The sequence below is a fragment of the Ctenopharyngodon idella genome, chromosome 11, assembly GCF_019924925.1.
Source record: "Ctenopharyngodon idella isolate HZGC_01 chromosome 11, HZGC01, whole genome shotgun sequence".
Classification (NCBI taxonomy): Eukaryota; Metazoa; Chordata; class Actinopteri; order Cypriniformes; family Xenocyprididae; genus Ctenopharyngodon; species Ctenopharyngodon idella.
Window position 1 is genome coordinate 28,804,042 of NC_067230.1, and position 25,171 is coordinate 28,829,212.

Sequence of the window (25,171 nt, forward strand, 5' to 3'; positions counted from 1 at the left end):
CGAATCAGAGGTTCGGAGCGCCAAAGTCATGTGATTTCAGCAGTTTGGCGGTTTGACACGCGATCCGAATCATGATTCGACACGCTGATTCATAACGCTCCGAAAGCTTCCTGAAGCAGCGTTTTGAAATCGGCCATCACTATATAAGTCGTTATTTTGGTTTTTGGCGCACCAAAAATATTCTCGTCGCTTTATAATATTAATATCAAGCCACTGTACTCACATGAACTGATTTAAATATGTTTTTAGTACATTAACCCATTTGTGCCCAATTTTTTCTGAATGATTTCATGCATATAGTCCTATTAATAGTCTATGTGAACATGTTCTGCATTTATTTTCCCCAGGTTTTTGTTTTTTTTTCTTAAAAAATGTATTTGAATGTGCGGCAACTAGAGTTGCCGGTGGGCAAATATGTTGTATGCACCCCTCAATGTAAAATTTGAATAGGAGGATAACATTTATGCATCTAACTCAAAATAACTGCTTTCAACAGATCAACAGATCAATCAAAGTTGAAGAACATTCGATGTGAACACAAAAAAGCTGCATTTAGCTTATAATCTCTTGAATATGAAAACACATCAAACAACAAATCTGTTTGTCTTAAAGTGGTGGAACATAGTGCAGAACAAAGTGCAGCCATTAAGTTGCTCCAACAGAGCATTGTGAATCAAAAAGTTAAATTACATTGTTCATTAGAAAAATTACTCCTATATGTGATCCTGGAGCACAAAACCAGTCAGAAGTCGCACGGGTATATTTGTAGCAATAGCCAACAATACATTGTATGAGTCAAAATTACAGATTTTTCTTTTATGGCAAAAAACATTAGGATATTAAGTAAAGATCATGTTCCATGAAGATATTTTGTAAATTTTCTACCATAAATGTATAAAAAAATATTTTTGTGAATGGATATACATTGTTAAGGACTTCATTTGGACAACTTTAAAGGCAATTTTCTCAATATTTTGATTTTTTTTTACCTTAAGATTCCAAATTTTCAAATAGTTGTGTCTTGGCCAAATGTCCTATCCTAACAATGGAAAGCTTATATATATTCAGCTTTCAGATGATGTATAAATCTCAATTTCAAAAAATTGACCCTTATGACTGGTTTTGTAGTCCAGGGTCACATATAACAAACAAACAAAAAATAAAAAAAACAAATAACAATATATATCAATATAAAATATTATGAAGGCAAAAGGCACTAAACAAGACCAATAACCTTGATTTATTAACCCATTAAACACAGTATACTCCATTTCCCCATGATATATGTACTTGCAAGTCATTTGCCCACCGGCAACTATAGTTGCCGCTTGGACTTTTGACTAAGTATACAAAAAACTATAGATCTATTGTAAGATTTGTTTTGTTTGGATGATTCTAGAGACCCTCATGATTATGTAGATATATATATATGTCAACAAAAAATACTTCATATTAACATGAAAATTACTTTTCTTTGGGAGGGTTTGCCTTCAATATGCTTCCTAGAAGTAGGGGTAGGAAGATGACAGCCTCATGTCACAGGAAGGAAGTCAATACCTTTTTTTTGTTCTTGAAATCCTGTATTTGGTTGTTTTCTTGCAAGTCATTGAGACATAAAACATGGAAAACATCTAGAAAAGTACTTACAAAAGGAAAATGACAACTATACTCTGACTAAAATGGGTTAATGTATCTTGAGAGAGGAAATGTCGTTGCTGGCTATGGAGGCCTCACTGAGCCATCGGATTTCAACAAAAATATCTTCATTTGTTTTCCGAAGATTAACGAAGGTCTTACGGGTGTGGAACGGCATGAGGGTGAGTAATAAATGACATTATTTTCATTTTTGGGTGAACTAACCCTTTAATATATGAAAATAGTTATACATATTAATATTAATAACGCATATAGAAGTATACCTGAAAGTAGACTAGGCGCTGATCTATTTTCTTGCCAGTTCCCAACCCGTGACGTAACATATGGCATCACGCCCAATGCAGTTTTTTAACAAAAGTAAAGGCCCAGAAATCATAATCGCACATGTACAGTGTATGACACAATTTAACCCAGGAGGGGCGGCGTTATAACGGCTCGTTACTACGCGAGACCTCCACCGCCACGCCATTGTTTTCATCTGTTGTATAACATGGTAATACACGTGAGTCCAGCCGCATCCTCGGCTAGGCTGACGTCATGTCCACGCCCCTCGACCAATCGTAGGGAAACGCTCCCTCCAATGGGAGTCGAGTAGGCGTGGCTCCGGGCTGCCAAACTCACGTGGGTGATGTGTTGCTTTCCGGAGGAGTAATGGAGGGACGCACGACAAACTGGAGCAAGTGAAAATTGAAATAAACATCAAGTAAGTGCTTATTTTTTTTTTACTGATGTCAATCGCAAGAAAGAGATTTAGAGAAATAACAGTGCTGTGATGTTCAAGAGAGTTTAATAAGACAAGAAACGCAGCATTCAAGTCTTCTACTATTATCTTCTACGTATATCACATTATAATTACATTATTAATGAACTATATCATATAATCATCAGCACTCACTTCTGATACATTAAATACGTAATAACCTGTTTGTGTTTTTTCGTGAAACATCACGTTGGCTAATGCATGTTGCTCTGCGCATGCGCACTGCGCATCCGCCTTGTTAAGCTATATAGCTACTAAATTGTATGACTTCTGTCTCATTTAAATGCTTATGTTTTGTGATGTTGGTGGGTGTGTGAAAGATCAACGGCTCAGGTTGAATGTTTTAGCGGAATATCTTTCTCTCTGCAGACTCGTGGCCGTGCATGTGCATGGCGGAGGCGCGCATTAGTATAACATTTTATGTATTGCTTTCGTTACGTGAGTTATGAATGTGGGACCTATGGAGGATCGTTGTTCTTCCAGTGCATCCCAAAGGATGTTTGGATAGGCTACGAGTGATGGTGGGGATATCAGAGGTCTGTAGTTGCCTTGTATCTTAAATGATATAAATTTTCGTGAGCTGTCATACGCGATTCATTTCTTTAAGTGAGTCATAAGAACTTGAGTTTTATGAATGAGCCAACAAAGTGTTTTATTAGTGTGTATTAGTGAACATTTGATTTATTTGACAGTTTATTGTGAATAAATAACCTATTTCAGCATAAGGTGCAGTAAGGTTCATGTTATCAATCAGGGTTTCACAGTCATGGTGGAAATGTGCAATCAGCTGTTATGGATTTATCAATGGATGATGCCTATATTTAGAAAGCAGTGAAGCAGATATAGGACAGCTTTTGCAAGAAATATTTTGTGCAATATTTATCGCAATTTTATATTTAGTGAAAAGTGTGGTAATCGGCTAATGCTGGTAGTCTCAAAATGGCCAAATTTCAGCAGACATTAAGTCTATTCCTGCTGGAAAAATCAGGCAGTTTTGAAATATAAAATCTGGAAAAGTCATGAAAACTATTAAAATAAATAAAAAAATTGTAGTTTTACTCTTTCATCAGCTAGATATTGCTGTTTATACATGCTTGTGTAGAGTAAAACCTTACCGTAAACCATCAGTTGTCTGTTGAGGGTCTGAATGTCAGAGACATTTGTACACTAATTATATATTTTAAAGGTGTTTAGTTATTTTTTTAATGGTAAAATACTTTCTCTAATAGTGTCCAAACTTAGAAAACTATAAGCCAATCGTAGGTTGATTTCACTGAAAAAAAAATCTCCTCTATAAATATTGTTTTCAAGATAGTTTGAGCATCTCAAACACCCCAATATCACAACACTGGCTCAACCAGTGACGTGAGTTTGAAGCAGAAACCTGTTCAAAAACCTGTCTTTATTTTTCTAGTGTTGCAGAAATGACACACTTCAGCTTTAAATCTACTAATCTGTCTGTCTGTCTACTCCTTTTTGAAGTTCCAGTGTTAATTGCCATACAGTTGATTCACTTTGTCTGTTCTGTGGAACCTGAGGACGCATATCAATTTATCTTATTTTTTTATTATGTAAAAAAAAAAAAAAAAAAAAAAAAAAAGTAGTGAAGTCAATAACTCGTAAAGATACATTTAGCACTTTATGGTTCACAGTAGTATGCAGTATCCATAAAGATTATCACCAGAATCATTACCACTTTTTTATCGTAAAGACATGAGATATGATATGTGCATAAATGCAAATGATAAAGAAATTAATGTGTATACGTGTCCAGTATTACATAATCACACATGTGATCATGTTCATATTTACTAAACGCATCAACTGCTTCCTTGTTCTTTCTCTTTGAGTTTCATGTTTTAGTTTATTCTAAATGTCCCAAAAAGCAGGTTTAGACATTTTTATACAGTTTATTATAGACATATTTCAGCAATTCACTGTTATTGTTGGTTATTTTTACTTCGCCTGCAGCTGTGTCTTAAAATAAGTGCAGAGGTCGGTCTATTTAATACTTTATCTAAGTGTATTTTGTTTTTTTTTCCCCAACACAAGTTTTAAAACCTGACCTAGTTCTACTCTCACACAGCCTATTTTGAGAATGGCTGCGTCAGAGTTGCTGTACAAACAGCAGCAGTCATTACACAGACAGGTCATGATACAGAAAGTGAGACGTCAGAACCGTGTGCCGTAAATTTAGTTAGCCAAGTAACGCATTGAATTAAATGTGAAATCTTGAAGTAGACAAGCTGAAATAGCATTTTATTCATTAATCTTTGTTTTACTGACAACTTCGAAAAATAATTTTTGCAGTGCAGACAAGAGTAAAATTACAAATTTGATTTAAATGTTCTGGCCTGGTATTTAGTGGTGTTTGCTAAATCAGAACTAAGAACAAACCACTAAACCTAAGATTTAAAGCCTGATGCATACCCATAAGTAATCAGACTTAAAGACTTAAATCAGATATAGCAACACTCTGGCAACCTCCTATATGGTAACTGCATCATGCTGATGTGTTTTGCATGAGACACCTCTCACATTTTATGCATAAAATATAAAAATATAAAAAATGTTTATTGTTGGACTAAGCCTAACTGTTAGGACAGAGTGTGTAAGCGATACTCAGACGCACACATAAGCGTCCTGAATATAGTCAGACGGTTGTATAATATGCGTTATGAATCTTTCGGTCTGTGGATGACACCGTCAGTCTGTTCTGTTGTTTTTGAGCGTGAAAGCTGATATGACACCCAGCCATCTTGTGCTGCATGTGCAAAACAACATTTCATGTTCATAAAATGATAATGCTAAATTTATCAGTTAATGAGATGTAATGTGTTGAAATCAACAAGTTATTTTCTTGACTATTTTCTCCTAGACAGTGTAGGCAGAGACTAAATGAACCTCACGCTATATACATCCAGAGCTCTGAAAAGCATTATACGTCATATTGATGTACCATGGCCAAATTATTTTTAAAATATATCCTAAATATACATTGTAAACAGCACGGTTCAAGAAAACATTTTCCATATTGAAAATGAAATGTTAAGAGCTTCAAATGCTCAAATACATTTCCACTCTTAAAGTGCATTTTGGGTAAATCTAAATTTGTATTTTTTTTATACATATTTTGGACAGTATAAATGTCTTTAGATTAAAATCTATTACTTAAAATAGGCAAAAAAAAAATACACATGTAAATACACACACACACACACACACATATATATATATATATATATATATAAATATATACAGTGGGTACGGAAAGTATTCAGACCCCCTTAAATTTTTTACTCTTTGTTATATTGCAGCCATTTGCTAAAATCATTTAAGTTCATTTTTTTTCCTCATTAATGTACACACAGCACCCCATATTGACAGAAAAACACAGAATTGTTGACATTTTTGCAGATTTATTAAAAAAGAAAAACTGAAATATCACATGGTCCTAAGTATTCAGACCCTTTTTGCTGTGTCATATATTTAACTCAGGTGCTGTCCATTTCTTCTGATCATCCTTGAGATGGTTCTACACCTTCATTTGAGTCCAGCTGTGTTTGATTATACTGATTGGACTTGATTAGGAAAGCCACACACCTGTCTATATAAGACCTTACAGCTCACAGTGCATGTCAGAGCAAATGAGAATCATGAGGTCAAAGGAACTGCCTGAAGAGCTCAGAGACAGAATTGTGGCAAGGCACAGATCTGGCCAAGGTTACAAAAAAATTTCTGCTGCACTTAAGGTTCCTAAGAGCACAGTGGCCTCCATAATCCTTAAATGGAAGACGTTTGGGACGACCAGAACCTTTCCTAGAGCTGGCTGTCCGGCCAAACTGAGCTATCGGGGGAGAAGAGCCTTGGTGAGAGAGGTAAAGAAGAACCCAAAGATCACTGTGGCTGAGCTCCAGAGATGCAGTCGGGAGATGGGAGAAAGTTGTAGAAAGTCAACCATCACTGCAGCCCTCCACCAGTCGGGGCTTTATGGCAGAGTGGCCCGACGGAAGCCTCTCCTCAGTGCAAGACACATGAAAGCCCGCATTGAGTTTGCTAAAGATGGTGAGAAATAAGATTCTCTGGTCTGATGAGACCAAGATAGAACTTTTTGGCCTTAATTCTAAGCGGTATGTGTGGAGAAAACCAGGCACTGCTCATCACCTGTCCAATACAGTCCCAACAGTGAAGCATGGTGGTGGCAGCATCGTGTTGTGGGGGTGTTTTTCAGCTGCAGGGACAGGACGACTGGTTGCAATCGAGGGAAAGATGAATGCGGCCAAGTACAGGGATATCCTGGACGAAAACCTTCTCCAGAGTGCTCAGGACCTCAGATTGGGCCGAAGGTTTACCTTCCAACAAGACAATGACCCTAAGCACACAGCTAAAATAAAGTGGCTTCACAAAAACTCAGTGACTGTTCTTGAATGGCCCAGCCAGAGCCCTGACTTAAACCCAATTGAGCATCTCTGGAGAGACCTAAAAATGGCTGTCCACCAACATTTACCATCCAACCTGACAGAACTGGAGAGGATCTGCAAGGAGGAATGGCAGAGGATCCCCAAATCCAGGAGTGAAAAACTTGTTGCATCTTTCCCAAAAAGACTCATGGCTGTATTAGATCAAAAGGGTGCTTCTACTAAATACTGAGCAAAGGGTCTGAATACTTAGGACCATGTGATATTTCAGTTTTTCTTTTTTAATAAATCTGCAAAAATGTCAACAATTCTGTGTTTTTCTGTCAATATGGGGTGCTGTGTGTACATTAATGAGGGAAAAAAAATGAACTTAAATGATTTTAGCAAATGGCTGCAATATAACAAAGAGTGAAAAATTTAAGGGGGTCTGAATACTTTCCATACCCACTGTATATATATATATATATATATATATATATATATATATATATATATATATATATATATAATATATATAAATTTGTAATTAGTTTTATTTTTTTATTTACAAATTAAAAAATATATATTTATAAAAAATAATATATTTTAAAAATATACTAATATATATATATATATATATATATATATATAAAATGTGTGTGTGTGTGTGTGTGTGTATGTACGTATTACCCCTGTACCAAGGTATCACCAAAGTACTTTTTCATGGGTTTGATATTTATCTGTGTTTCTCTTGCAGTTCTTTCAATGAAAGACTCTACGTAACCACCAATTATCCTAGTGAAACGTCATCATTGTCATGGATTTCTCTGTATAAACCATCATTGTTAATGTGGACAAAAGCAGCGGAGCATCTAGATTCTGTGTCAGAGCTTCAGTAGAGGTGGGCAGCAGTCAGAGGTGAACTTGCAGCAGGGAATGCCGGGAGGAGACGGCTTTCCCGATGGAGAAGAGGAGAACCCTTCTCCAGGCTCCCGTATGCAGGCGGACCAAACCAACAGCAGAGAGGACCCCGGGACCAGCGGAACCAGATCTGGCTCAGGAGAAGAGGAGGAAGCCGAGGAGCAGCGAGGAAGGGCCAGTGGAGGGGAAAGCTCGCCGGGATGTGAGGAGAGCGGAGGAGAGCAGATGCACGAGGATGTGGACATGAACAGTGGTCATGAGTCCAGTAGCGGGAACGACAGCGTCGCTGGATCACGACGTCATCGTTCCTCGGCCAATTGCAGCCCTGGAAGCACCTCGGGATCAGGAAGCACTAAGAGGTACAATCACTATTATTAATGCTCACACTAAGGGTTAGTCAACAAACCCCTAACTATGGGCATTAAACTTTGGCAAGTCCATTTGAGGATGTATAACATGTATAGGTTAAGTCTATAAAAGCTCAGTTTCAATCTAAAGTGTCCAATAGACCAGCTAGTATTGTTTTCAATCACATGATCATGTCATTTTGTGTGCAACGTTAGACTCTTGGTTAAATCAAGACTTTTTCTCTCTCTCTTTGTGTCTTCAGCTCAAAATCTGCCACCGGCTCCTCATCCTCCAGCTTTCACAGCTCTCACCACACAGAGTGCAGGTAAATGAACCCACCCAAACTGTCATAACCACATATTTACACAAGAACTGAATTATTATACAGTAACACAACTCCGCATATGCAACTCCAGTTGTATTTGTATTTGCAGATATGCATTAATATCAAGGATCATACAGTTGAATTAAAAACTTTGGACACTTAAGTCACACTTAAAATGTCTGCATGCCATTGCATTAGATGTTATTGTTATTTACTGTAAAGAAAGATGCATTTTTTTTTTAATGCAAAACAAAAAAGAAGTTTGTTTGGTTTGAAAGGATGAAACAAGCGGTAACACTTTATAACTCACGCTATGAAGCAGTAGTTAAGCATTAGTAAATAGTCAATTCATCATTTATAAAACATTAATAGACATTAGTAAGCTGTTTATAAATACAGCTAGAAATGCTTTGTTCTTGTTTTTTAAGCATATCTATAATGAGTTTAATAATTGTATTTTCATACTTTATTAATGATTAATTTATCATTTCTAAATTATGTATTACATTATTCACAAACTAGTTATTTAGGAGTTGTCAGTGGTTCATAAGATCATTTAGGAAGTGTAAGTAAATGATTATTATAAAGTGTTACCCATAATGATTGTCTTAGTATGTCATCATTTCAATTTTTTTATCTCATAAAAAGTCAAAATTGTGACAAAAAAATTAACTTCATGACATGAAATAAACATGACATTTAATAAACAATAGACATTATGAAATAAATTGACAAAAAGTTAAAATAATGAGATAAAAGGCAATTATAACAAAAAAATCAACTTTTTTTTTCAACAATTATCAGTTTTTATCTCATAATTATGACTTCTTGTAATTTAACTTGAATAATAATAACTTTAATATAAATAATAATATATAAATATATATATAATAACTGTAATTTCAACTTTTTGCCATAATTTGCCATGATTTTTTTCTTATGTGGCAGAAATGGGCTTCCATATATTTATATTAATTTAAAATTGTAATGAATGTGAATTCTTCAAAAAGATATGAAAATGACCATGTGTGCATTTGCAGTGAGCAGACGGAGCACGGGCGCGAGCAGACGCACAGAGAGATGATGCAGACGGTGCAGGAGATGAAGAAGCGGCTGCCGTCTGAGAAGAGACTGCGCAGTAAAGCCAGTACTGTGGAGGCACTGAACTATGCGCTCAACTGTGTCAAACAAGTGCAAGGTAAACACACACACACACACACACACACTGTTGTGAGTGAGTGCCTCAAAGCATAAAGCCACTAGAGTGTATAACGGCAGCACACATTCAGATCCGCAGCTGAACGTCTGTGATTATGTAACAGTCCGTCTGCTGCGTCTGCAGGAAGGGCGCGTCCAGGTCTAAACCTCTCGCTGCTAAATCTGTCCACATTCTTCAGCACTTTCTCATGTGCTCTGGTTTTGTTTATCTCTGAATTAAATGTGTTTTACAGTATAATGCCTGTGATTATGTTCAGATTCTGATAGTTTCTGCATGAGCTCGTTGTGTGCGTCATGTCATTAAATAATGGTGAAACTCAACCTGCCAGAATGCAGCTGCGATGTATTTCCTGTCCTTTGAGGAATAGATCCTTGTAGTAGCAACCATATGTAAGCACCCATTGTAAGCACTCGTTTGTTGTCAGTAGCTTCCTAATGTCAGCCAATATTATGTATGGTTATACAAATGCTTGAAGGAAGTCTTTATCCTGTTTTTGCTTGGAAAAGTTTGATTTGAAAATGTTAATTGTGCAAGGAAATCTCTCTGCTTATTACTACTGTAAAAAACACAATATATCACATTAAAACAGTTTAAAGAAAATTTCATAAAATTTGTCATTTTATAATATTTAAATACCATATTTAACTATCATATTTGGATATTTGCCAAAGTTTCTGCAAACTTTTGTTTTGCAAAATTTGTTTTGTTTACTGTAATTTTGTCATAAATGAATGGCATATTTGCAGTAAATGCATGGTTTTGCAAGGGTAATATAACTGTAGTATAATATTTTGGTGGAAACAATGAGTTATCAATATTTTTAATTCCCCCTGTAGTCAATAATTTTCATCTTTGAACACCAAAATTACATATTTAAAGTTTTTTTCCTGTGAAAAAAAGTATTCATGCCTTAAAATAGCTTGAATGTAACTCAACACCATTTAGTGTATGTGGATCTATGAATATGATAATTAGCCCCGCCTCCACTCACTTGCACGAGCTCAGAGATCTACTTGGTCAACTTACTGAGGTAAACGCTGCACAATGGTATCACTTTTTACAATGTTGGACACATAACAGTAATTAATATGATTAGCCTTTTGCTTGACTACGTTATCAAACAGCTAATAATGTGTTGCTAATGTTACACAAACCATGTTCCCGTTCGCGAGTCAGACAGCTGTCTTCTAAAAATCAGTATCCTTAGAAACGCTTTGAACAGCTCAGAACGTCAGTGGAGAAAGAGTTATAGTTCATCATAACATTGTAATACACATCATACACCGGCTATATTGTTAAATCTATCCGATTTTTCATATCAACAGAAAAATATACCAGGATAACCTTCTCTTGAGACTCCCCTGCTTCATAGTTAATGATATGCTTTCTTCAGTGCATACATGTATATGGATTTCTGCTCATTTTTGTTTGCCATCACTTGAAATAAATGTTTGTAATCAGTCTATGATGTAATTCTATGTGAAATTTCCCAGTAGTACTTCTGTCTTGTGTTGTAATATCTGCTGTTAGTCTCTTGTTGGCCACCTGCTCTGTTCTTTAAGCCAAACGCTGATTAACTGTATTGTGGCTCTCATGCTCAGCTCATTTGACATTTCCTCTGCCGCCCCCTGCAGCAAACAGTGAGTACTACAACTTACTAATGAGCAGCGGTCTGGAGGAGAGACGGGACGCTACTGTGTGCACGCTGGAGGAGCTGGAGGGAATCACGTCAGAACACACGCTCAAAAATACAGTACGTCCCTGCTGCGTTTTCTTAAGATCGCATTGAAATGGAAGTTGTGATTGTCTTTTCTTCACTATTGCGATGTATATTCGAGTAAAATGGCTTCTTGAACAAGATATAATGTAGGGCGGGACTTGATTTTGTCCATGGAGAATTGATTTGATGATTGTAGTTTGCTATTGGTAGATCTCATGCGAGTGACAGGTTGCCCCGCCCTTGTGCCAGTAAACATGACATTAGAGAAGAGAAGAGATGTCGCTTCAAGAGGAAAGGGAAGTTATTTTTATTAAAGATTATAATGGCACATGAATTTAAAAGCAAAAATTTTGCCTGACTTTAAGGCAAAAACATTATTTTTTTCATGCACTGGTCTATTTTGGGATTTTGGGCTATTTGGCTTGTCATAAGGTGTTGTTTCAGACTAGTGGAAAGAAAACATCCAAAATAAATTTTTAGGTGTTTATTTTATTGTACTTTATCTAATTAATTTACGGTTTATATATAATTTATATTTATATTTAAAGGCTGTTTTCTCAAAATAATTTCGTCAGAAGTCAGAAATCAGTAGCTTTACATACACCAAACCTTATAGTTTTATTCCCATCTATATTCTGAAGGTTTTTACAGAGGGGTTTGTTCATATATCATTTGCCTGATTTTTTTTATATAATATATATCTATCCAATGTTCAGATTTCTGTTCTGGAAATGTATGCAAAAGAGTGCATATTTTATTAGATACTGCCTCATTTACATATTTAAACATAACATTTTTGACCCTATTCACTGTGCGGCATCTTGCCTTAATAAGTTCATTCGCTGTGAGTTCACGAACCATTCTCTGGTGTTCTCAGGACACGTTTGTGGTGGTCTTCTCTCTGGCCTCCGGGAAGGTGGTTTACGCGTCCGAACAGGCCTCCAGCGTGCTTCACTGCAAGAGGAAGTTTCTGGAATCTGCCAAGTTCGTGGAGCTGCTATATCATCAGGACGTCAATGTGTTTTATTCGCACACGGCGCAGCCGCGACTGCCGCCCTGGAATGTGGGAACGGACAGCGGTGAGTCGCTCTAGAACCACCAGTGACATTGTCATGATGTCACACTTTAAGTTTAAAGGGATAGTTCACACAAAAATGAAAATTCTGTCATCATTTACTCACCCTCAAGTTGTTCCAAACCTGTATGAGTTTCTTTCTTCTGTCGAACACAAAAAAAGATATTTTGAAAAATGTATGTAACCAAACAGTTGATGAACCCCATTGACTTCCATAGTATTTGTACTAAGGAAGTCAGTGGGGTCCATCAACTGTTTGGTTACCCATATACTTTAAAATATCTTATTTTATGTTCAGCAGAAGAAAGAAATTCATACAGGGTCAGAACAACTTGAGGGTGAGTAAAGGACAGAATTTTCATTTTTGGGTGAACTATCCCTTTAAATCTGGTTGTTTTAACCATACATACAGCTTTGATGAATTCAGCTCATAATTATATGATTCTTTTTGTCCTCTCTGTAGCGGCCATTCTGTTTGAATGTGCCCAGGTCAAGTCCTTCTTTTGTCGAATCAGGTCAGTCTTTCACCTCATTAGAGCAGAGTTATTTATGACTGTATTCCTGCTTCCTGATGACTTTTTAATTGCGCTTTATACAGCATTATTACTCATTCTCATCTGAAATGTCTCGTTAATATATGTGAAGACAAGTCTCATTTAGTTATACAGTACAGATTGTTTCAAAGCAGTTTCACTGTAATAAACAAGAAAATAACAGTATTAATGTTAAACAGTTCAGTTATGAAAAGAATACAGTTTCAGCTATAAAGCAGCTCTAAAAGACAATAGTGTCATTATTCAGCTCAATTTAGTTCAGTGTTGATTCAGTTCAGTTCAATAACGGCAGTGCAGTGAAAATTGTAATATTTCTGAATATTAAGTGTCTTTTAATACATGTGTGTGTGTGTGTGTGTGTATGTGTCATCAGAGGAGGGAAAGATAGAGATGGAGAAATGCGTTATTGTCCTTTCCGGATCACTCCGTACCTGCTGAAGGTTCAGGGATTGAGTGGAGAGGAAGAACCGTGCTGCCTGGCGCTCGGAGAACGCATCATCTCAGGATATGAGGGTACGAGCCTGACCTTTCACCTCATCGCATTCTGAAACAGTTGTATACTACTTAGTTGTCAAATGACCTCAATGTGTTGCAGGTTAATTCTGATGTAATAATCATTATCTGGGTTTGTTTGCTTGTTTGTTTGTCTCCAGCTCCTCGCATTCCCATGGACAAGCGCATATTCAGCACGACTCATTCTCCAGGCTGTGTGTTTCTAGAAGTGGATGACCGGTGAGTGATTTGGACCTATCATCAAAATACCAAATTAAATTTTTCTTCGATTTTTCTTTTATGCCAAAAATCATTAGGATATTAAGTAAAGATCATGTTCCATGAAGATATTTTGTAAATTTCCTACCATAAATGTATCAAAAATTTATTTTTGTGAGTGGATATGCATTGCTAAGGACTTCATTTGGGCAACTTTAAAGGCGTTTTTTCTCAATATTTTGATTTTTTTTTTTTTTTTTTTTTTGCACCCTCAGATTCCAGATTTTCAAATAGTTGTATCTTAGCCAAATATTGTCCTATCATAACAAACCATACACCAATGGAAAGCTTATTTATTCAGCTTAATTAATGTATAAATCTCATTATCATTTGTTTTGTGGTCCAGGGTCACATATAATAATAATAATAATAATAATAATAATAATAATAATAATAATACTCTGTGCAACATATTATTTTCTAATAATAATAATAAAAATATTACACAGAATATTATTTTCAAAAAATAATAATTATTATTATTGTTATTATTAGTATTAGTGTTATTGTTTGAAAATAATATGCTGTGTAATATCTTTATTTTTATTATTTGAAAATTATTTGTTGCGCAGAGTAAAGCGGAGCAGATTATTATTATTTGAAAAAATATGTTGCATGGGGTAAAACTGAGCAACTTTTTATTAGTAATAGTCGTAGTGTTTGAAAATCAAATTAATAATAATAATAATAATACTACAGCATATTATTTTCAAATACTACTACTACTAATAAGTTGCTCAGTTTTACCCCACGCAGCATCATTTTTCTAATAATAATAATAATAATTACTCAAATAATAATAAGCTACTTCGCTTTTCTCCACACAGCATATTATCATCAAATAATATTATTAATAATAATAATAGACAGCATATTTTTTGATGATAATATGCTGTGTTTAGAAAAGTGGAGCATATTATTATTATTATTATTATTATTATTATTATTTGAGCAGTTATTATTATGATTTGAACAGAGTAAAGCTGAGCAACATATTAATAATAATAATAATAATGTACACTTATTGCAGCGTTCATCCTGTTGCTAATGTATGGTTTTCTTTGTTGTAATGGACTATTTTTCTTGGCTGAAGCTTTAAGTTATTAATTTAATAATAATAATAATAATAATAATTTAGGCTCTAATCAATATTTCTATCCATGTACTTGTTTATTTGGTAAGTAGTGGTAAGTTTCCAACTTATTATTCGACTGTTTACCAAATAAACTAATAATTTTTAGTCAGCAGCTTCACGTTAGTGTTTATTTTGCAGTGATGAGCAGGTGGTATGTTAGTTATTATATAACAGCACGGCTGTGAAGTAGCTCCAGCTTTGCTGACCTCATTAATTCAGTATCTTGTTACTCTGTGCTGGAATTAAAAGTCTTTTTTGTACAAATAATGAAGGCTTGAACTGTTTTCAAACATTATACTTTAATCGGTTCCTGTGAAAGTAATCCTTGTTCATTAGTTGGTCGTGTGTGTGTCTGCAGTGCGGTGCCTTTGCTCGGCTACCTCCCTCAGGACCTGATCGGTACCTCAGTTCTGACCTGCCTACATCCAGACGATCGCATGCTCATGCTGGCCATGCATCGCAAAAGTACATCCATTATGACTTTTTTACATTTTATAGTCTTCGTCAGTCTTGTATATGGTCTTAATAAAATTTGTCATGATCCCCTCAGTTCTGAAGTACGCAGGCCAGCCTCCGTTCGAACACTCACCCATCCGGTTCCGGTGTCAGAACGGTGACTACGTCACCCTGGACTCCAGCTGGTCCAGCTTCATCAACCCGTGGAGCCGTAAGGTGGCCTTCATCATTGGCAGGCACAAAGTTCGCACGTAAGCGCCGGCTCATGAATGTTCCGGTTGTTTCTGTATCCGAACATTCACATTTGCACATACAGCATCACTTGTTTATGTGTGTCTTCTCTGTAGTGGACCTCTGAATGAGGATGTTTTTGCTGCACGGAGTAACGCTGAGCAGCCAATCATGTGTGAGGACGTTAAAGAGCTGCAAGCCATGATCTACAAGCTCTTCCTGCAGGTGAGAGATCACTAAATCCACAAGAGACACATTCTGCTTCATATGTGGCATGTCTACGGTTGTAAAGCACATTTGAGCTGCTGGTTTGCGTTTTGATCACATCTGTCTTTCTCTCAGCCTGTTCATAATAACGGATCGAGTGGCTATGGCAGTCTGGGTAGTAACGGCTCTCACGAGCACTACATCAGCGTGGCGTCATCTAGCGACAGTAACGGAAACCTCTGGGAGGACTCGCACAGAGAACCAGTATGTCTGAAAGTGCATGAAATATTGACAAATGAATGTTGGTTTCACGGGACCTTACAATGGATCATTTGTCTTGTAGATGACATTGCAGCAGTTTTGTGCTGATGTCAATAAAGTGAAAAACTGGGGCCAGCAGGCGTATCTCGACTCCCGGAGGAAGCTCACACCTTTAGGACCAGCCACTGCAGGTCTGGACACAATATGTCTTTTCTTCAGTCATCTCTGTTTGTTTGAGTATAAATAGAAGCACTTTATGGATGTAAACCAAAATATACCATATGCAGCCACTTGATCAGAAAACATATGGTGAATTAATAAATGTAATTTCATTTTAAGTCTGATTTAGGAGCACAAGATATAAACCCCAAACCCAGACTGGTCAGTCCCGGTGAATTCATCACGGTGTAGTCGTATTTGTACTGTATTTGATTTGTTGAGATGTTCCCAGCAGTGGCGGGCGCAGGCGTTCGTCAGAACTCCAGTCGGGGTTTGGGAATTAGAGATCATCTGAAGCAGTCTCTACAAGAAGCCCGGAAACAATCGCACATTCCATCATATCAGCAGATCAACTGTGTGGACAGCATCATCAGGTGAGGCATTCGGGCGCACATTTTATTTTATTTTATTTATTTATTTATTTATTTTTTATATTTAATTTTATTTTTTTAACAAATAAATATTTGTTTCTGATTTGTTTTAATAATTAATTATTAGATTATATTAGATTAGATTTTATTCAAATCAAATAGATTATAGAAATAGCTATATATTTTATGTAGTAATTTTTTATGGAAATTGTAAACAAAAAATATATCTTTTAAATAAAATGTGTTAATAATATCTATTATTTGATAATCCAAACAATTAAATACTTTTTTCTATGATAATTCTAAAATGTTTCTATAATAATAATTTAATTTAGTAATTAATTTAAATATGCAATCCATGATGTTTGATATATAAATAAAATTCTGAAAGTTTAAATTTCATATATACAGTATATTTAGATATAAACTTTCAGGATTTTATTTATATATATGCGTTTACATTTTAAATAACAGTTTAATGTCTATTATTAGATAATTAAGCAAATTAATTGATTTTTTTTATAGCCTTTTTAAAAAAATATATAAAAGTTATTTTGTATTTTTGGTGTAGCCAATGATCCATTAATGGTGGTTTGTGTTTTTCCTTCTATAGATATCTGGAGAGCTGTGCAACATCTGCTCTGAAACGAAAGAGCGAATCTTTGTCCATAGTTACTTCTTCCTCTTCTTCTATGTCTGAGGAAGATAAACCTGCAACGGCCGCACATGAAGACACTGTGAACACCGATGGTATGAGTCTATTCCAACCCTTTCTGTATCCTCCTAAACCCCTGCACAGTTTCTTACCATCTTTCTCCTGCAGAAGTTGCGCTAGAGGGCGCTGGTGCTCTGGACAGCCAGGTGTCTGCGGGTTCGGTCACGACGGCAGCGGTAGTGGGAGCGCCGCTTACGGACCTCACGATCTCGACAGAAGCCATGAGCGTTGTGTCTGTCACCAGTCAGTGCAGCTACAGCAGCACTATAGTGCATGTGCCGCAGCCCGAGTCGGGTGAGTTTACACTAACACCACAACAGTGACCCAAAAAGTGTTGCATATACAGGCAGATGACAGTCCAGAAGTACTTTAGCAGCACTAGTCAACTCCTGTAAATGCCCCTTCTCTTCTTCCAGAAGTCACTGCCTTAGAAGATGCTCCAATGGGTAGCGAGCCAACAGACTCCGTCCCCACCCCTGCACGCCCCGCTCCCAGCACCTCCCCAGCAGCCGAGGAGGAGTTGCTTGTGCTTGGCCTCACCAAAGAGGTGCTGTCCGCTCACACCCAGAAGGAGGAGCAGCAATTTGTCGACCGTTTCCGACATCGTATCCTGCAGAGTCCCTACAGCTCCTACCTCCAACAGGACAACAGCAGCATGGCCCATTCTCATCACAGAGGTGTGTATGTGTGCTTACGCTTATGGTAGCTCAAAGATTAATGCTGTCAAAGTGGTGTCCAACTGTCCAAGGATGATATTGTATATTCTATTATATTATAAAAATAACTATATATTTTATAATTTTAAAAAAAAAAATTTTTTTAAATTCTGTTTGTGTGCACATGGATGGGTGAAATGCAGAGCACAAATTCGAGTATGGGACACCATACTTGGCTACGTGTTACTTTACTTTCACTATAATATTATGTTGAGGTTCATTAACAGTCACTATCAAATGAAACATCCTTTCCCATCTGCTCTCAGGTGATGTCATACGACCTCCGAACAAACACAAGCGCCCGAAACCAGAGGACTCGTCCGACAGCTACGGCTCCCAGCCGGGCAACTACTGGTCACATCCCAGACCTACAGGAGCACCCCATTCCTCCTGGCCTTCCTCAGAGTCCTCTCAGCCCCTGCCATCCAACATCGGCTTTGTGCCGCCCATGGCAGTGCCCATACAAACGGCCCCTTACTTCACCGTCGGTATGGATCAGCAGCCCATGGTGGTCCAGCCTGACCAAGGTGTCCAGAACCTCCAACCCATGCAGCCCATGATGGTTTTTCTACTTCCTAGCTACCCCATGTACAACAATGGCATGTACCTCCAGGGGATGCCCGTTGAAGTGCCTGGAGTCGTTCCCCAGCCTCCCTTCAATATGGGCGGTTTTGTCCCACCTGGTGCCCACATGCCACATGGGTCTCCGTTGCAGGGACATCCTCCAGGATCCACCGTCTCAGGTGTTGGGATGCCAGCAGGTGCCTCCGTGGAGGTTGACTCAATTCCCACCCCTTGGTTTGGGGAAGACCTTGATGCAGCACAACCCACGGCGCTCTTCTCCAGTTCTCGCTCTAGCTCACCCATCCAGCTGAACTTACTCCAGGAGGAGCTGACCAAACCCACTGAAGCCCAGACCAGCACCGGTCCAGAGAGTCTGCACGAGCACCACGCCAAAGCGGTGAGACCCAGTTGAGATCTAGGTTGAAGTGGATACTTTTTGGAAGCTGAAATATCCTGAGGAGTGACATGGTTTACTCCATCTGAAACTATTTTATAAAGTATGTGGCTAATACCTTTATAATTGTTATGCATGTAGTTTTTATGACCTCGTATTAAGTTATTATATTAATTATTTTTAAAATAATTAAAAAAATTAAAATACTTGTAAAAAGGGCCTCAAGCGTCCAGATTGTTGTTTCATTAATTATTATTAAAATGCTTTACAATATTAAATAAAGTAAATATTAAAATGTATTTAAAATATATATTAAAAAAAAAAAAAAATTTGATGTGAAAAAATAAACCAATTATGTTATATTAATTATTATTAAAATACTTAAGATATTTTAGAAAATATTAAAATGTATTTAAAATATTAAAAGTGAAAGGTATTTTAATGTAAAAATATTCTAAAAGGTAATGTGAAAGGTAATATTTTAATGTAAAATGTGACAAAAAATTAAATGTATATTTTAAATATTAATATACTTGTAAAAATGTATGTTAAAGTGCCATAAGAGAAATAACATAAATTGTTATTTTATTAATTATTATTAAAATATCTGAAATATTTAAGTGAAAAATAATTTAAAAAATATATTTAAAATATTAACAGTAAAAAGTAATATTTTAGGTAAAATATTAAAATATATTTAAAATATATAATGGAAAATGTGAAAAAAATTAAATGTATATTTTAAATATTAATATACTTGTAAAAATGTATGTTAAAGTGCCATAAGAGAAATAACATAAAGTGTTATTTTATTAATTATTAATTAAATATCAGAAATATTCAAGTGAAAAATAATTTAAAAATATATTTAAAATATTAACTGTGAAAGGTAATATTTTAGGTAAGATATCAAAATATATTTAAAATATATAATGAAAAATGTGAAAAAAAATTAAATGTATATTTAAAAATGAATAGATTTGTAAAACGTCATGTTAAAGTGCCATAAGAGAAATAACATCAATTGTTATTTTATTAATTATTATTAAAATATCTGAAATATTTAAGTGAAAAATAATTAAAATATTACCCATGAAGGTAATATTTTAGGTAAAATATTAAAATATATTTGAAATATTAATATTTGTAAATATTAATGTGAAAGGGCCTTAAGAGATTTTATTAATTATTCAAATACTTAAATAAAATATTAAATATATTTTTAAAATATTTAAATACTTGTAAAAAAAATCATATTTTTTTATTAGTTATTATTAGAATGCATTAAATATTTAAGTAGAATACATTTAAAATATATATTACATAAATAAATATGAAATACTTGTAAAAAGGCCTTAGACCAATTATCCATGATTATTGTTTTTTTTGCTAAGAAGTTTTGTGTAAGAAGCTGAAGTGGGAATGAAGTTTAATCGCTTGACTCCAGCTGTCTGTTCATCTGCTCACAGGAAGATGCTCCTAGCGAGTCGGGTATTCAGGACACCCATTCTACCTCCAGCGAAATGCTTGACCAATTGCTACAGGAGGATGCCCGCTCAGGAACCGGCTCCAACGCCTCGGGCAGTGGCTCCGGAGAGTCAGGAGGCTCACTGGGTTCCGGATCCGGACTGGGTTCTAACGGAACGTCCACCAGCCATACCGGTGCTGTTCAAAATCACTCGTCCATGACACTTAATGTTGTGTGGAGAGAATTACGCACTTCCACCACAAAATAGCATCTTTCTGTAGATGGTGTTAAAGGGTTAGTTCACCCAAAAAATGAAAATTATCCCATAATTTACTCACCCTCAAGCCAACCTAGGTGTATATTACTATCTTCTTTCAGATGAACACAGTCGGAGATATATTTAAAAATATCCTGGCTCTTCCAAGCTTTATAATGGTAGTGAATGGGGGGATGAGATTTTGAAGGCAAGAAAATAATCCATAAGGCTCCAGGGGGTTAATAAAGGCCTTCTGAAGCGAAGCGATGGGTTTTTGTAAGAAAAATACCCATATTTAAAACTTTACAATCTAAAATAACTAGCTTTGACATCCCTTTTTATGTGAAACACAAAATTTGATTAAACTGACCCCTGATGTTTCACGTTCACAGGCAGCAGCAACAGCAGCAAGTACTTTGCAAGCAACGATTCCTCGGACACGTCCCGAAAGGCGCGCAAGTCCGCTGAGGCCCAGGAGAGGGAGCGTACGGCCTTCAAGAAGCACGTGGACAACCCGCTGTGGAGCATGATCAAGCAGACGCCAGAACCCGTCATGATGACCTATCAGATCAGCCCCAGGTAAAGGACCCAGAGGAACTTCTTCTCCCTCTCTCTTTCTCTCCCTCCCGGGTTCCCGCTCATTCCCCTGAGAAACCTGTGGGAAACGTGACATTCTGAGCATCTCTTTCCACAGGAGAAAGAGATAGCGCTGCCAGGCTCTCTCGCTGAGGTAGTTCTGATCAGGCTAAATGTCTCATTGCGCCGTCAGCCCTGAGGTAGGTGACTCCAGGTGACGGTACACAATGAGACCCGTGTTAAGCAGCTTGACGAGGTGGCTCGTTTTAAAAAGCACCTGATTATGGACGGAGGAGAGGGCGAATATGCCAGTTCAAGATGTTTTAACAGTATTTAGATGAGTGTGCTGTTGAGTGTCATCTATCAGCATGCTAAGGCAGCGTGAGTGAGTTTTATTTTGTTTGTGTGGATGTCCACGCAGGGATCAGGCCCAGGTTCTGCAAGAAGACAGAGAGAAGCTGGTTCTGATGCAGCCCATGCAGCCCTGGTTCACCCAGGATCAGAAGAAGGAGCTCGCGGAGGTTCATCCCTGGATCCATCAGCACACAGTCCCTCAGGAGATCGACACACAGGTCGAGAACTTCTTATTTACGTCAGAATCAAACAGATCTATATATTGGACATATTCATCATTTGAGATGGTCCACATCTACCGATAACTGGCTGCTTTAACAGAAGAGGGAGTTTCTCCATGTGTCAGCTCTAAAATGTACTCTCAGATGTTTTCTGTTTAATTTTTTGTTAATTTTTATTATTATATAGCACTTTCCGAGAATAAAATATTAAATATTAAAGTGAAATAGTAAAATATAATTAAAATATATATTACATTTTTACAAGAATTTTAAAATTGTATGTGAAAGGTAATATTTTAATGTAAAATATTAAAATTGCTATAAAATATACATTTAGAATATTAAAATTCTTGTAAAAATGTATGTGAAAGGTAATATTTTAATGTAAAATATTAAAAAAGGTCATATGAAAGGTAATATTTGGATATAAAATATTAAAATTGATATAAAATCTATATTTTAAATGTTAAAAGTCTTGTAAAAAAATGTATGTGAAAGGTAATATTTTAATGTAAAATATTAAAAAAGGTAATATGAAAGGTAATATTTGGATGTAAATTATTAAAATTGATATAATATATATATATATATAATATATATATATATATATATATATAATATTAATATACTTGTAATTGAGACCAATTATTTTACTATATTAATTATTTTAAAATATGTATTTAAAATATTAATATATTTGTACAACTTAATTTGAATAGGCCTTTACCAATTTGTTGTTTTATTAATTATTCAATTACTTAAAATATTTAAGTAAAATAAATTTTGAAAATATATTTTTTAAATATTTAAATACTTATCACATGAAATTGCCTCAAGAGACCAATTGTTAAAATTTTATTTTATTGTTATTTTTTCTGTATGTAACACTTTCCGAGAAAATTTTAGAAAATAATACTTGAATCTGAATTTTATTTAAAAAAAAAATTTTCTCTCTACAAAGAGTCAGTGAGATGCTTTATGATCAAAAAAAAAAAAAAAAAATTGATGATTAAATGAGATGTTTTATTTTACATTTATTTAAATGTGGTTCACAACCCTGTTACCAAAATGTAAAAACAATGTTCAAATACAGGTTAAATGAACAAATGTAAATGTGTTGCAAAATATTTAAATATATATACAAAGAAATTAATAATTACAAGTATTTTTACTATAATTAATTAAATATAAGTTCATTAAAATATCAAAGGAGTTAGTACCAGTTGTTGGGTCCACTGAGCATCTGCTTTTACATAAAAAAATGTAAACAATTTAAAATAACATGTAAATGTAATTTATTCCTGTGATCAAAGCTGAATTTTCAGTATCATTACTCCAGTCTTCAGTGTTACATGATCCTTCAGAAATCATTCTAATATGCTGATTTGCTGCTAAATAAATATTTCTTATTATTATTCTTTCTTATTAAAAACAGTTTTAAATCAATTTAATGCTTCCTAGCTGAATAGGGATGTTTGCTTGTTTCCATTATTTAATTGTATTACACATCAATATTAATTCAACCATCAGCATCAGCCCAAGTCATGGTTTTTATCTAGTGCTGAAACATATGTTTATTGTGCTTCATCAAGATCTCATAGATTTATTTTTCTTTCTTTTTAGGGCTGTGTGAGTTGTAACACCATGGAATCAGGTGAGGAACTGAATCTTCAGGCTGGCTCTCTAAACCCTACGACTCCTGACAGCTCCTGTCCGCAAGACTGTCCGTCACAGGACGCCAGACCCAACACAGACACCTGACAGCTCTCCGCAGCATGGACAATCAGTGCAACCACAGGCCCTGCAGGACCTCCGGCTTTCTGGGACTCAAGGATTCCTCTGTTTTCGGCTGGGAATCCTAGGAAGGGAGAGACGTCCACAGCCGTGTGCCACTCTCTCATAATCCTGCCTGAAGGCACGGAACGAGGCGAGACCTCTGCACTCAAAGGAACCACGTCAGAGTGAGTTTGTGCACTCACAGGAGATGTACACTTCCACATGTGAACGGCGGTCATCACATGACCATGCTGTTTTCCATTACAGTCCATGGACCCAAACAACTGTGAATATTGGACTATAGTTTGGCAGTGATGTCGCATTCACCGGTGTAGTTTGTGTTCAGGCTGTTGCCCGAATAATTTTTTTCTAAATTGTTAATTAATGATGTGTCCTCTACTGAATCTTGCAGGCTCAGGAGGGTTTATGATCTCCTAGAAGTACCTGTAATGAGTTTATGATTAAATATCACACAATGTCGCAGCATCCTATTCAGTTGCTGAAGAACATTAGCACTCAAGGCCAAAATCTAAAAGCGTCTAATGGAAACGAATGGTATTTGGACCTGGTTCAACTGTCCATAGCTTTACTTTACTGCTACTTATTTTGACCGCTTCATCTCAAACTAGTCTTTTGTTTAGTTCATCCAAATCGAGCTGTATCACCCCAATTAAGCAAACCAGTAATAAGAGGGATGATATTCTGTTCTTATTAAGTTCATCCAATCCAAACGGATAATTTGAATGAGGCCTTAAATTAGTTTCTCTTTCAGTGTTGTTACACCCCGTTACAACACAGTATGTTTATTCATTGTCTCTGTTCTCAATTTCAAATATTTTTTCTACCAAACGATGTCAAGCAATGTCTTTATTATGGTATAAAATTCTAAGTTATGGTGTAATGACTGTAATCTGAAGATACAGACATTTTTCTCTCGTGTCTGTTGGGTTGATGGTTAAACGTGTATATCGGTGTCAAAAACATAACTGGGTCACATTTCTCCCCAAAATAAAAAAAAAATGCAAATAAATTAAGTAAAATTAATATAAAAAAAAATCATATTTTTTATTATTAATTTTACTTTATTTTACTTACTAATTTGACATATATATATATATATATATATATATATATACAATTTATATGATTTGTTTATTATTTTTTATTATAAAAATTTTTCTTCGAAACAGACATCATGAAAATAAATGTCACAATGCCAATAATCATAATGGTCCTAGAATGGTCATTTTTGTAAAAAAAAAAAAAAAAAAAAAAATTATATATATGATTTTTTATTATTAATTTTACTTTATTTTACTTACTAATTTGACACACACATATGTATATATATATTTATATATATATATATATATATATATATATATATATATATATATATATATACAATTTATATGATTTGTTTATTTTTTATTATAAAAATATATATTATAAAATATATATATACATATGTGTGTGTCAAATTAGTAAGTAAAATAAAGTAAAAT

At 35.4% G+C, this 25,171-nt stretch overlaps 1 protein-coding gene across 5 annotated transcripts; it reads left to right on the plus strand.

Annotated features, from left to right (window-relative positions):
* Positions 1–2,207: 2,207 nt before the first annotated feature.
* per3 (period circadian clock 3) lies at positions 2,208–24,722 on the plus strand. Of its 5 annotated transcripts, none has more exons than XM_051912499.1 (23): positions 2,208–2,359; positions 7,571–8,093; positions 8,345–8,407; positions 9,448–9,605; positions 11,261–11,379; positions 12,224–12,425; positions 12,885–12,936; positions 13,349–13,488; positions 13,629–13,707; positions 15,240–15,346; positions 15,432–15,588; positions 15,685–15,793; positions 15,911–16,039; positions 16,119–16,227; positions 16,488–16,629; positions 17,240–17,376; positions 17,450–17,635; positions 17,758–18,018; positions 18,324–19,018; positions 20,485–20,677; positions 21,132–21,318; positions 21,737–21,887; positions 23,514–24,722. In XM_051912499.1, exons 2-23 carry the CDS (start codon positions 7,750–7,752, stop codon positions 23,649–23,651), a joined length of 3,858 nt encoding a protein of 1,285 aa, XP_051768459.1. In that variant the 5' UTR covers positions 2,208–2,359; positions 7,571–7,749; the 3' UTR covers positions 23,652–24,722. The 5 variants fall into 5 exon arrangements, 4 of the variants coding, with proteins under 4 accessions (XP_051768459.1, XP_051768463.1, XP_051768462.1 ...); XM_051912503.1 differs by having other exon boundaries at positions 17,761–18,018; XM_051912502.1 differs by having other exon boundaries at positions 17,453–17,635.
* Positions 24,723–25,171: the final 449 nt, after the last annotated feature.

What these genes read in the sequence shown, in the direction of transcription:
- per3 (XM_051912499.1), top strand. Translation starts at nt 7,750, where the DNA reads ATGCCGGGAGGAGACGGCTTTCCCGATGGAGAAGAGGAGAACCCTTCT. An exon ending in ACGAGCACCACGCCAAAGCG is followed by an intron (nt 19,019 to 20,484) that starts GTGAGACCCAGT and finishes ATCTGCTCACAG; the next exon opens with GAAGATGCTCCTAGCGAGTC. An exon ending in CTCAGGAGATCGACACACAG is followed by an intron (nt 21,888 to 23,513) that starts GTCGAGAACTTC and finishes CTTTCTTTTTAG; the next exon opens with GGCTGTGTGAGTTGTAACAC.